Genomic DNA, 13,520 nt, shown 5'->3' on the forward strand with positions numbered 1-13,520 from the left:
AGATTAGATGAAAAAAGATTTCATTCAGCTAGTAGAAAGAATTTCTTTACGGTCAGAACAGTCAAACTCTGGAACTCTCTTCCCAGAGAGGTGGTAACGGCTGGCTCATTAAATGCGTTCAAGGCAAAGTTGGACAAACATTTACTGGAGAAAAACATCCATGGGTACAAATAAGAAATATAATTTGTCTGTAAAATACCAGAACCTACCAAATCAGCAATGTATATCTATACCAGGTTGAACTAGATGGACGCAAGTCTTTTTTCAGCCTTACCTACTATGTAACTATGTAACTACTGTTTGTTTATTTGTAAATTAGAAGGATTCATTGTTTTAACTTTTTTTTATATATATTTATTTTTAGATTATGAAAGAATTTATTAAAGTTGATGTTGATGTATACATTGCCGGAATAGACAGTAAGTGCCAATACTCTACAAAACTTTTAATTGAGGTTTTATGGCTTAAGAAATGAGTTAAGGATACACTATAACAGATTAGAGGTGGATAGTGACCCTTATTCAGATCTGATTGCAGTACAAATTTGTTCTCAAAGTGGACAAAACCATGTGAACTACAGGTGGGGCAGATGTAAAATGGGTAGAGAGAGTTACATTTGGGTGGGGTGTGTTGAAACTGAAATCTAAATTGCAGTGTAAAAATAATGCAGCCAGTATTTACCCTGCTCAGAAACAAACTAACTCACACAAATCTAACTCTCTATCTGCACATGTTACATGTTACATCTGCTCCACCTGCAGTGCACATGGGCCCTTATTCAAATCTGATCGCAGTACAAATTTGTTTGGAAAATGGGCAAAACCATGTGCACTGAAGGTGGGGCAGATGTAACGTGTGCAGAGAGAGTTAGATTTGGGTGAGTGTTTTGTTCCTGTGCAGGGTAAATACTGGCATTATTTTTACACTGCAATTTAGATTTCAGTTTCAACACACCCCACCCAAATGTAACTCTCTCTGCACATGTTACATCTGCCCCACCTGCAGTGCACATGGTTTTGGTCATTTTCCAAACACATTTGTACTACAATCAGATCTGAATAAGGGCCATGGTTTTGCCCATTTTGACAACACATTTTAACTGCGATCAGATCTGAATAAGGGCCAGTATGTGATGCTGAGAAGTATGTTAGTGAAATCCACACATATCTATTCCTTATACAGGTTGAGTATCCATCATCCAAATAATTCCGAAAACCATACATTTCAGAAAGTTTTTTTTTTTGCTAAAAGCACTACTGGGGACATCTGTAACAGCACTAGTATAGTGTGAGTGGGGTGCAGGGTTGTGGCAGTAGTAAAGTGTGAGTGGGGTGCTGGGTCATGGCAGTACAGTACAGGTCTCGGGGCAAGTATAGTGTGAGTCGGGTGCACTCATAATAACCTGTAATGTTTACCTTATATATGAAATACTGTATAATCTTTTTTTACACATTTCTTATTTGAATTTATATAACATGTATAAAATGTGAGCGACGCTGGGAGTTTTAGCTGGTATTTTGCAAATCTCTCACAGAAGAATCCAGATGTATATAAATGAAGGAATACAACTTTATGTTCTCTAATTCGACACTAACTGATATACATTTTAATTCAAAGTTTCTGTTTACACTTTACAGATAATGTTTTGGATAAACTTAACAGATGTGGATTCTTTGATGATGACGTTACAACCGCAGCGATTTTCCTGACCATCCATGATGCTGTGTTATATATACTTGAAAAGAAGAATTTGGATAGTCTAGCTAAATTAAAAGAAGCACAGGTAATCTTCTGCACTTTCATTGCTAATGTGATTCAGTGCCAAGTAATCTGTATGTGTGGTTCTGTAGTCAAAGCATTGTGGGGCAGTAACTACAGTGGCTGTGTGAGTATACTCCTAAATGAAGGACAAGTTCTGCTCAAGATGCCAAATTGTACCAAGCTTAAATAAGAAGCATTTTAAGTGGCTTTTTTTGCTATACCATAGGCAACAAGGTTATTTCTATACTGATAAATGGCCTGCTTTTTCCATCAGATCTGAGCTGGGGATATTGGGTCAGTCAATTAGCAGTGAGGTACAGAGCATTTCTAGATGCACTTTGTCCATTGTAAATAAAACCATTCTATAAGATACACAGGGTATATATGGAATAGGCATACATTCATGCTTGGGATAGGTATATTGATAGCCTTACAAAGAAATAAGGATGAAATATGGTTTGAGGTAACATGTTTAAAAAAGGGGCAGACTAGATGGGCCAAGTGGTTCTTATCTGCTGTCAAATTCTATGTTTCTATGTTTCTACAAGGGTGGCTCTGTCATCAAGGGGATGGACTTCTCACGTTATGATTACACTTTTACATAATGTTGCTGCTATGTTATACAGCTCCTAAAGTATCACCTGAGAGCTCAGCGTAGCACTTGGCCAGAATAGGCACATGCATGAGTGTACTCTGGCTGCAATCTCCACATGAAATCTAAATATGTAAGCGCTTCAGCGAGTTTAATGGATAACGGCAGATTAGATACCAGGCAGAAGGTGAAATAGGAGGATGCTTTAAATTAGAGACAACAAAACCAGAAAACAGAATAAAATTGAAAATGTGGGTAAGAAAATTGACCATGTCAGTAGCTAAAGGCTTGTGTAGATGAGAAGGAAAAAGGATGGAGTCAATTGATGGGTGGTAAAGTTCACTGTCAGCCACCGGCTGGGAGAGAGGATTGTATAGGTGAACAGTTTGCATTTCAATACAAGACAAGACAATAGTGGCGGTACTGAAACACTAGGTAGAAAATTCCACATGCATAAATCCCCATCCCCTTATAGTAATGGTAACCTAAAAAGTGAAAGTTGATTTCTTGCAGTTCCTAGTGACAGATCTGACAGCCTTATAATCCCTTTAGGGGGCTATTCAATCACCGGTGACCATCTCCTGAGGGGGAGATGGCCGCCGGGCCCTACTCAATGCTGTCTTCCCTAACAGCATTGAACAGGGGAGCTCTGCAGAACGAGCCCGGCATCACAAGCTGTCGGGCTCGTTCTGCCGAGAACGGCCGGGAAGTGACAAGCTGTCAGCTGCAGCTTGCCTCTTCCCGGCCGCAAATCGCGGCCACGCCTCCTTCTCGTCCCGCTGCAGGCAGGACATTGAATCCCACTTGCGTGTTCTCAGTTGAGCAGACCGAGAACGGGACAGGGTCAGGGCTGTCGAGCAAGCAGTGACCCCCAGATTGAATACCCCCCTTAATATCAGCGGAAAGATGGTAGTAAGAACGAGTGAAGAGAAGGTCAATAAAATGACTTTCTGTGTGAGTGCTAGTGTTATTCCTGTGGGATATTATAAATGGTCGTCCATAGTACAAAGCAAGAAATCCAATATTCAGAGGTCATTAGCAGGACATCTAAAAATGAAATAGCAAATACCCAGATTCTGTCATTACTTTCCAGGATGCAATAGATGGGCAACCTCACCTCTTTTCATTTTTAAAAGTTTTAGTAAATGTACCCCTTAGTGTCAGCAATAATGAAACCAGAGAAACATGACCAACCAAGGGTCATCATTGCTCAAGCAATACAGCAGTGAGTGCAGTTTTCTCTAGCGCTAGTGTATTAGTAAACATAACGATGTAAGTGTAAGATTAATGTCACTCCTTTTTATTTTAGGAGCAAGTGAAAGAGACAAAGTTTGATGGAAACATAGATACAAATTTGAGCATCAAAGGCAATACATATGTGAGTTTTAACATTTGTTATATGTGGATTTATTCTTTAGTTAGAAAAATTGCATACACTTATGTATTATTGCTAGTTTATCCATCTATGGTCCATTTGTTACAGCAAAATAAAAACTTAGAACATACCCTTGTGTCAGCAGTGTATATACTACATGTGCCTAACTACCTGAATCCTATCCCAAAATGTACATGCAAAGGTGTAACTAGACATTCGTAGGCCCCATAGCAAAAGTTTGTAAGGAACCCCTATTTAGCACCTGATGGTATATATAATATAACAATAATATGTATATAGCACATACAACTTAGACTGTAAATATGGGCCCCCTTCAGCTCTCGCCCCATAGTAGCTGCACCCCTTGCACCTATGGAAGTTATGCCCTTGTGTAAATGGCTGTCTATGGAGCAGGTAGCGCACCTTTTTATGTGCATTACCAAGTAACCAGTTAGAAAGAGACTAGACATTACAAATGAGCAGTGATAACAGCCTGTATATTTTTAATGGCAGAAAAGAATATGTAGTACCGTAAGGCGCTCAGGTGTACACAAAGAAACAATTAATAAAATAACACATTATTGTAACAGTTACAGTGGCCAACCCCCGACCGTAGTGGCTGTTGGTGTACATTACACATAACAAACAATCCCTAGCGCTCTGGACACATTTCTTAATATTTTTATTGCCACCTGAATTTGTCTGAAAACCCATCATCGATCAGCACTTTTTATATGAAATGAGTCACTTTTTTCTCATTTTTTAAAATTAAAAACTCACTGTTCATTACATGGATGATCATATAAGAATAATGCAAAAATCATTTTTTGTTATAAGGTGAGTCACAGCTTACTAGGGATTGTAATATCATAAGCCAAGAGCTACCGCACTGCTCATGGAAGATGGGCACCACAAGGTCACAATTGCCACAATATAATTTGCCAGGTAACACATGCTAACAAGAAGCAAGTAGCAACCTACAGAAACCAATCACCAATTAGCTTTCACCTGTAGTAACAATAACAGTGCTGTACTTATGTATGTTTGCTCTTTGTGAGTATAGAAAGAGTGACTTCTGTATATAATAAATATTGTGGACTTAGAATACCATTATTTGAACGTAGATAGTTATTGTTCTTTATTTCTCTTTTACAGGCGATCAGTGGGTCTCGGCTGTAACCACCTGAGCAAGTTATATGAAGATATGCTTGGAGTATTTTACATTGGAATGCTTTGCATGAATGGCAGATACAATACACTTTGGATATTAATAGTTTGTCTGAAAACACTCAGATTGGATTTTGTAAATGATATCAGGGGATGAGCTAATGAGCATTATTAACAGGTCATTATAATGTATTTTTTATCTGAGATTAGGTATTTCATAAATTCCTCACTGTGTAGAAGACTAGCTATGAAGTGTATGTGTCTATGATGTAAGGCTGTATTCCTGTTTCCTGACTACAGGAAGGAAAGTACATTCATAAAACACACCTCCTTTTTTGGTACACCTACTGTATAGGCTTGATTCATAGGTGGATCAGCTGCTCCTGCTCTAGCATCTGTTACCACAGCCACAGTGCTAGTTTCCGCCATCCCTTCAGTCCCAGTGTGCGCCAGAATGTGCAAGTTTCGAGACTACTACTTCCACTGCCTATGCACGGTGTTATGTCACCTGAGGCGCAGTCTCTTGCACAACATCGACACTTTCGACAGCCTTACGTGCCTCCGTCTGAACATGGCCTGTGAGGCCAGGCCACTTCTTAGTCACCATGCAGAAACACAGATTGTATACCAGAATACCAAGAGCACCTTACACAACAGCACATTTATGTGCACACCTGGAGTAATAAATACCATAGCGGTTTTGAAAATAATTTGCACAAGCACAGAAGCAAATAATCACTTGGTTATGTTGGCAATGCGTGCAGTTAACATGCTCCTCTGAATCAGACCCATTTTGTGCACAAATATACACTACACCAATCTGTCCTACCTGAGCTGAGTTGGAAAGAATATTAGATTGTATTTGCTTATTTACAACATTTCCACACCAAACAATCAGTAGGACAAGGTAAAGAAAGTGGTTATCTCTAATGACTGACTGGACAGGTATAAAACTATTTAATTCAATCTTTTAAACTGAGAAATAATACCTTGAAATGATGGATATTTGGCAACAATAGGTGTATGTGATACAGGATGTATATATCATTTTGCAGTTCTACATTTTAAAAACAATTCATAAGGTGGCCAGTATATCTGTCAGATTATGTTAATATCTGTGAATGCTTATCACAGTGCACGCCTCATTCTGTGGGCTGAACCAGTCAATAATTATGAAGAGGCACTACAGTATATGCATTCACAGGATGCAGTCAATTTATAGACAGTCAAAATACCAGCAATCCAAATACCCACCACTACTGACCGACGGTCAAAATACTGACTCGTTTAAAAATGCCAACGTTCACTATGGCGAAAGTCAATGTTTAAAAAGTCAACTGATCTAAAAGTCGACCGACTTACTTCACCATCCAGGTGGGCATAGAGTTGGGGCAGCATGGACTATGTAATGGTTAGCATTACAGCCTCACAGTGCTGAGGTCATAGGTTCGATTCCCACCATGGCACTAACTGTGTGTACTCCGATTTCCTCCTACATTCCAAAAATATACTGGTAGGTTCATTGGCTTTCAACAAAATTAACCCAAGAGTGACTGTGTGTGTGTGTGTGTGTGTGTGTGTGTGTGTGTGTGTATGTACATGTTATAGGGAATACAGACTGAAAGCTACCCTGGGGCAGGGACTGATGTGAATGTTCAAATATCCTCTGTGAAGAGCTACGGGATGTGTGCGCTATATAAGAAACTGTTATTATTAATAATAATAATAATAGTGTGCTGAGAGTGCCCGAAGCATGGGGAGTGCAGTGACCCATACGAGGTGATGCAGTACACATATGCAGTCTCCATGTCGACACAGATACCAAGAAAATTATTACAAAAATCATGTTGACTTTTCAACCTGTCGACATTTTAAATGTCACCACTTTAGTGTCCTAATGAAAGTTGGCATTTTGAACATTTCTGTATTTTGACCGTCAGCCAATGGAGGTCAGTATTTTGACTGTCGGGGAATCATACTGAACCTGCATTCACTAGGAACAACTGTCTGTATCATGTCTCAGTGTTGTCACCCATTCCTACATGACTTGCATTTCAATCAAAAATGGTATAGTTAACAACATGGTCTCAACTATATGTAAGCAACAGGCACATTCCATATAACTACTTATTTATAGCTAGCATGGCTAATGTTTTGCCCAGGCAAGGAAATATTTATAAAAATAGTTTGTTAGTTTGGAGTAAATATACATTAAACAGAAAATTAAACATCTGTGTTAACTCAAGGTCAAAACGATGCCATAGGCCTCCAATACTGTATCCTATGATAGTCCAAGCCCTGCATCAGCATTCAGTCAATTTTTGCTTTTATCTTCTCCTTCTCCACACCTCCTCTACACATAAGTATGCCTCAAGATCCTGTTCCCAGTCCTCTCTTCTTCATGTACACATTTTCTCTTAAGAATCTAAACAGCTCATTTGCCCTTAACTTCAACTATATGCTGATTACACTCAAATCTACCTCCAGTCCCCAGTTTATCCCCTCCATCCTCTCTTGTACCTCTCTTTTTTTTTTCAGCTAAAGGTTTTGTGCATGGCGGTGGGATAGGGCTGAAGCTTTGCCTATCTGCCAATGTGACACCGATTAATGGTGCTGAGCATTGGGAGCTGAGGCACACTGACTGAACAAGTGTGCAGTGCATTACTGGGAGTTGACTAAGTCCCATGAGACTTTGCATAGGAGGCTGAGAGGTTTGTGCTGAGCTCTGCTTGGTAGAGCTCATCATATGCTACCCATGGAGGACAGCAGCAGCAGCAGCCTCATGGGAGGGTTTTTAATTAGAGGCAGCTCTGAGCCTGTCAGGGCTCCTACAGAGTAAGGTACAGAGGGACACAGGCTTTTCATGTGGTATTTTTTATATATTTATGTTTATATTAATCCCCCCTCTTGCAGTTACAGATTGACCAAGTTTATATTGCCTTTACTCTGTGTTTTGACAGTGTAATATTCTCCCATGTAGTTTGCGGCCAGTAATGACAAGTGGGAGGGGGCCCCCTTGTCTAAAGTGACCCAAGGCCCCCAGAAGGCTTAATACGGCCCTGCTTGTATCCCCAACTGTCTGTCTGCCATCTCCACCTGAATGTTCCAGCACTTCTTGAAGTTTAATGTGGCCAAGACCAAACTTACTGTTTTCCCCATTCCATGATCATCATTTGCCTCCCACTTTTGCAACCTGCTTCACTAGCTTTAAACCACTCCACCATTTCTTACATGTCTAACCTCATCTCTGTCCACATTAAGAGGGATATTCAATCGCCGTCGAGCATCTCCCCCACGGGCCTATTCAATGCTGTCTTCCCCGACAGCATTGAACAGGGTTTCCTGGCAGAACGAGCCCGACATCTCTAGCTGTCGGGCTCGTTCTGCCGAGAACAGCCGGGAAGTGACGAGCTGCCGGCTGCATCTCGTCACTTCCCGGCCGCAACTCGCGGCCACGCCCCCTTCTCGTCCCGCTGCAGGCGGGACATTGAATCCCGCCTGCATGTTCTCGGTCGAGCTGACCGAGAACGGGACTGGGTCACGGCAGGCGAGCAAGCTCGTCTGCCGTGACCCGAAGATTGAATACCCCCCTTACTCTGCTACCCATCTTACCAGCACCTCTACTCAACTCTGGTCTTGTATGCTCGCCTCCAAGGTGTTGCCATCCCCTGGAACTCACTCCCTTACCTAGTATAACTCTCTACCAGCTTTCCAGGTTTTAAAATGCCCCTTAAAATATCTCTTTTTTTTTTAAGTGGACCTTCTGCCCTCCACATAACGCAAAACGATCTCCATCAACTTGCCAATATGTGTCTTTCCTATTCTTTCCCCAACTGTTCATCCCTTTTTAATATGTAATTTCTTACAGGCATGGCCCTCCTCTTTCTTGTTCTTCCCTGTCATGTGTGCTCCACTCCTTTGTCTCCTTTTCAGTTACTCTAATTCTGTCCGCAGGGTTTGGTATGTGGCCCCGGCAGTCAGTATTCCAACAGTCGTTTCTCTGACATCGGAATCCCTACTGTCAGTAGTCAGACAGAGGGGCAAGTGCATCAGAGCCCCTTACAGGCTCAGTTACTCACCACAGGTTCTATTATCTCTCTATGGAGACCGTGTACCCTCCACCATGGAAAATAGCCACTATCACTCTGGATCCCAACTGTCAGCATTTAGCAGTCGGGATTCCAATGTCGAAGAAATAACCATCGGAATTCCGACTGTCAGAGCATTATCGGCACTGGTCTGTGTACCCTTACTCTCCGTGTAGAATTAACTCTACTTCTACTTAACTCTACTTCTACTAACGTAACTTCTACTCTTTGCTCTGTCATCTGTTCTACCTATTCTGTATTATATTAATGAATGTTTAGTACTTTTGCTATGTACTTACACAATGCTGTGCTGTTCTGTATAATACTTCTCCTCTAATACCGCTACTGTGAAATGTTTTCCATTTACCCTTTACGGCGCTGCATACATGTTGGAGAACCTAATAAAAGAAAATAGTAAGAATAATGTATGCTAAAGTGCTTTTAAATATAGTACAATGTAATCTCCTTAGCTAACATTCAACTGCGTTATGTGCTGCTAAAAATATAAGGCGACTTATTTAATACATTATTGCAAGTAGAATAAATTTGATACAATAACATATTTAATTAATTCTAACTATACTAGCTTGCTAAACCCAGAGATCGTTTTTATTTGTTTAAAAGGTATATTTTAACTATATTCTGTATGCCAAAGATTTATAGTATAATGAAAGCTAATTTTTATTTTGATCTGTAAATAGGTTAATCTGTTTAACTTTACCCATGCAAGATATTAAGTGTTCACATATAATAACTTTATATTTTCTGTGTTAGATTACCTAATTAAACATTTTTATATGGCCATTTGTCATGGAACTGCTTGTACTGAAATTTTCAGGCTCATGCACATGGGGCAATTTTGCCTAGCCTACATGCTGAATGAAGTAGGCTAGGGACACCGCCCTTGTGCTTCCCGGTGGCTAGATTGCCCATACACACTTAGCAATGTGTGTATGGGTGATCTGCATTAACCAGTGTTCTGCTTAGCACAGGCAAGCGATTTGACTAGATCTTGAGTACATGTAGTCCAGATCTGAATCAGTGATGGTGATATAGGACCGGGCATCACCATCGCTATGGGGCATACACACATAGGGATCCATGCTTAATTTCTAAGCGATCTAGACAGATTGCTTAGAAAATGTAATAATAGCCCCATGTGTATTCCCCTTTCTTGTATATATTTGTAGAGAGAGATACAAGTAGACATTTTATTTGAATTGTAAATGTATAATAGTCATGTATTGATAAGGATGTGATAATTAATAAAACAGCATTTACTAATAAACAACATCATATAAAAAGGTGTACCCAAAATAAATAATGGCAATTAAATTATTTTGTTTTGTTTTTTTTGTTGTACATGGGACTTTAATACTACTGCAAATGCTATTATAATATAATTAATAACCTAAATACATGTGTGATATGGTAAACAAAGCTTCTTACTCTTATCATGATGTATGGGCTTTCCACTGCAGGAAAAAGGTAGCACTAAATGAGCTCAAAACAAGTATCATGGTTCATATGAATAATGAGATGGCCATTGACACAAACCTTACAGAAAGTTATGATCTTGCCTATGATCTTGATCAATCAATAATGCCTAAATGTTCCACATTCACCACATGATTTTGTAAAGAAGCACGGCCTTGGGAGGACCCATTTGGTTAAGGATAATGGCGCAGATTTATTATACTCTGTGAAGCGATAAAGGGGCTGGTATTTTATCACAGGCCAATCACACCCATCTGTCATGTTACAGGTTGGATTTGAAAAATGACAGTTAGGAGATGATTGGCCAAAGATAAAGAAACAGCCACATTATCACTTCCCCAAGCTTAATAGATCTGCTCCTTAGTTCAACCTCAGTAGACAAAACAGTGGAAAGGTGCAAGCAACAACATAATTAATGGCGTTGTAGCCAGTGCATTACACTGGTGCCCATTGAAATGAAAGGGCCAGCAGCTGGTGGCATTATATGAGTCCTAAGAAGCAATACATGAACCCAAAACAGCCTATGCTATTCCCTCCAATGGCAATGCAATGACTTGATGTCCAAGCTCATGCAGATGCATGCCAGTCTAGCCTCAAGACAGTGAACTTGATCGAGGTGGAAAGTAGAGCTCCTGTCTTCTTCCACTGCCTGAGATCTGTTGAAAAGTGGCTGAGAGTCAGGACTGGAGGGAAGGTCAGAATCATACATAAACCTACTGAGGAGCCATGAATGTATATTTTTTTTACCCATTTTATTCCTGTGGGATCTATGAATGCCCATTGTTGTTGTTTTTTTTTTGTTTCTTGTGTGGCGTGCGTGTGTGTGTTTTTGGAATAACAAGGGAATAACAAGAATATCAATCTTACAAATATATGACTCACCTGTAATCTTCTGACAATTAAAAGACCAGTAAACAAAATCTCAGTCCTGCTGTCTAACTCCTTTATGTGTATCATATCATCCTGCTAATTATCACTTTTACATATTGCTTCTAAATCTTCTCGACAAGTATAAACCTTGATTTCTGATTATTTTTGTATGATAAGGGTATTCTCTGTCAGCTAACTTACCTCCTTAGGGTGAACTGTGAAATAGACTTCCATCACCTTGAGTCACAATATTGCTTTGGTTTCCTACATTGAACCCAAAACTCACTAATGTGAATCAATAGAAAGGAGAGACACTAACATAGAAGAAACATACCCTCTTGACCCCACATTCAATATTCTTTTCTTTTTTAACATGAGTTTAGGAATCCAATACTTGTACCCTGATTAAGCTTATATGGAATTTCAGTATCTTTCCTATGCTCAAGAGTGTTTACAATCACAGATTAATCAATGAAAACATTGTTCAACACCAAAAGTACATTCCTAGAAAAGATAAAGGTCATTAACAAGAGTATAAAAAGAAAAATATGTTATTTGGTGTAAATGTATATGGTGTGAGATGGATAAGTGTAAAGGATGACTTTGCAATATCAAAATGCGTTTCTGTGGCCAAGCACAAACCTGGGAACAACCCACAAATTCACCTTGAATCTAATTTTTCATAACCTAGAAAGTAATCCCCTGATCCACTTGGCATTTGCCATGCTGCTAGATGGATCTCCTCATGTATATTAATACGCAGAGCCATTGAAAAAATCTGGCACATTTGCAGACAAAATACATACATTGTGAAGGGCCACATTTGTATTTTAGAAAATAATCTCATTGACTGTCAAAATAACAAGCAGTAAATAGGTGCCATCTGTTTTATGGAATGACCTAACATTAGTTGTTATATTGGGACTGATTCTGAGTTGTTAACAAAGCAAAAAAACAACGCAAGTAACATTGTATCTGGGACAAACCATGTTGCAATGCAAGGGGTGAAAACACTCTTTCATACAGGGTAAAGATTTGCTCTTTTTTTGCATTACTTCGAACAAAGAATCAGCCTCATTATGCACTTCGGTACTTGTGTATTATAGCGGCGCCCCCAATATACATCCCGCAATGTTTTTATCGCATCGCATGCCATGCGACGCGATTTTTGCCCCCTATGCGATGAAACATTGTATAAGCACCCAAAAGGGTGCTTTTAAGCACCCAAATGGGGGCTTACAATGTTAAATGCACCCCCACGCCACCCCCCCACTATAAACCCGAAGCGTGGCAAGCGCAGCGAGCCTGTGAGGGGCGGCGGTAGGCGTCCTCCGACCTTTTCATACCCCCACTATCCACGTCGGCGTGGAGTTGAGAATAGAAAGTGTGGCGAGCGCAGCGAGCCCGAAGCGTGGTGAGCCCCGCAAGGGGACGCGGACACCTGTGAAGCCCGCGAGGGGACGCCGATACCTGTGAAGGTATCCGCTGCGCTCGCCACGCTTCGGGCTTGGTGGCTCGCTGCGCTCGCCACACTTTCTATTCTCAACTCCACGCCGACGTGGATAGTGGGGGTATGAAAAGGTCGGAGGACGCGTACCGCTGCGCTCGCCACGCTTCGGGTTCACGTTTATAGTGGGGGGGTGCATCTAACATTGTAAGCACCCATTAGGGTGCTTATACAATTTTTAATCGCATCGCATTGTATGCCATACACAATGTCATACAATTTTAAAATTGTATGACATTGTACAATATCGCATGCCTTATGGTATGCGATGCGATGGGCGCCGCTATAATACACAAGTACCTGCACTTCACATGCTTTTAAAACTGCCACAGACACAGTGCCTTCATAATTATTGTGCTGACAGAAGTTTATGAGGGCAGCTCTTATACGGGGTTTCGATTTTACAAGTGAAGGCTGGTACTAACAGATTGGCCACTGTATAAAATGGATTATTGGGGGAGTACGGAAGATAAAAGTCCAGACCCAGTATGGGACAGGGCTAAGGGCTTTATTCTAGTTCACTCTTTCTGACAAAATCCTTCTTAGATGGACAACACCATGTGCACTGCAGGTGGGGCAGATGTTACTTGTGCAGAGAGAATTAGATTTGGGTGGGGTTTTACTTCAAAGTGAGATCTATATTGCAGTGTAAAAATAAAGCAG

At 40.4% G+C, this 13,520-nt stretch overlaps 1 protein-coding gene across 1 annotated transcript in view; it reads left to right on the forward strand.

Annotated features, from left to right (window-relative positions):
• LOC146074626 (chloride anion exchanger-like) overlaps positions 1-8,193 on the forward strand; it is a 71,154-nt gene extending 62,961 nt beyond the window's left edge. Inside the window, exons 17-20 of the mRNA XM_083182950.1 lie at positions 365-419; positions 1,638-1,783; positions 3,663-3,731; positions 4,884-8,193. Of these exons, the coding sequence (XP_083039076.1) occupies positions 365-419; positions 1,638-1,783; positions 3,663-3,731; positions 4,884-4,907 (294 nt within the window). The 3' untranslated portion in view covers positions 4,908-8,193. The remainder of the gene's footprint in view (positions 1-364; positions 420-1,637; positions 1,784-3,662; positions 3,732-4,883) is intronic.
• Positions 8,194-13,520: the final 5,327 nt, after the last annotated feature.

This window comes from Crinia signifera, chromosome 4 (assembly GCF_055691185.1).
Source record: "Crinia signifera chromosome 4, ASM5569118v1, whole genome shotgun sequence".
In the NCBI taxonomy this organism is placed as follows: Eukaryota; Metazoa; Chordata; class Amphibia; order Anura; family Myobatrachidae; genus Crinia; species Crinia signifera.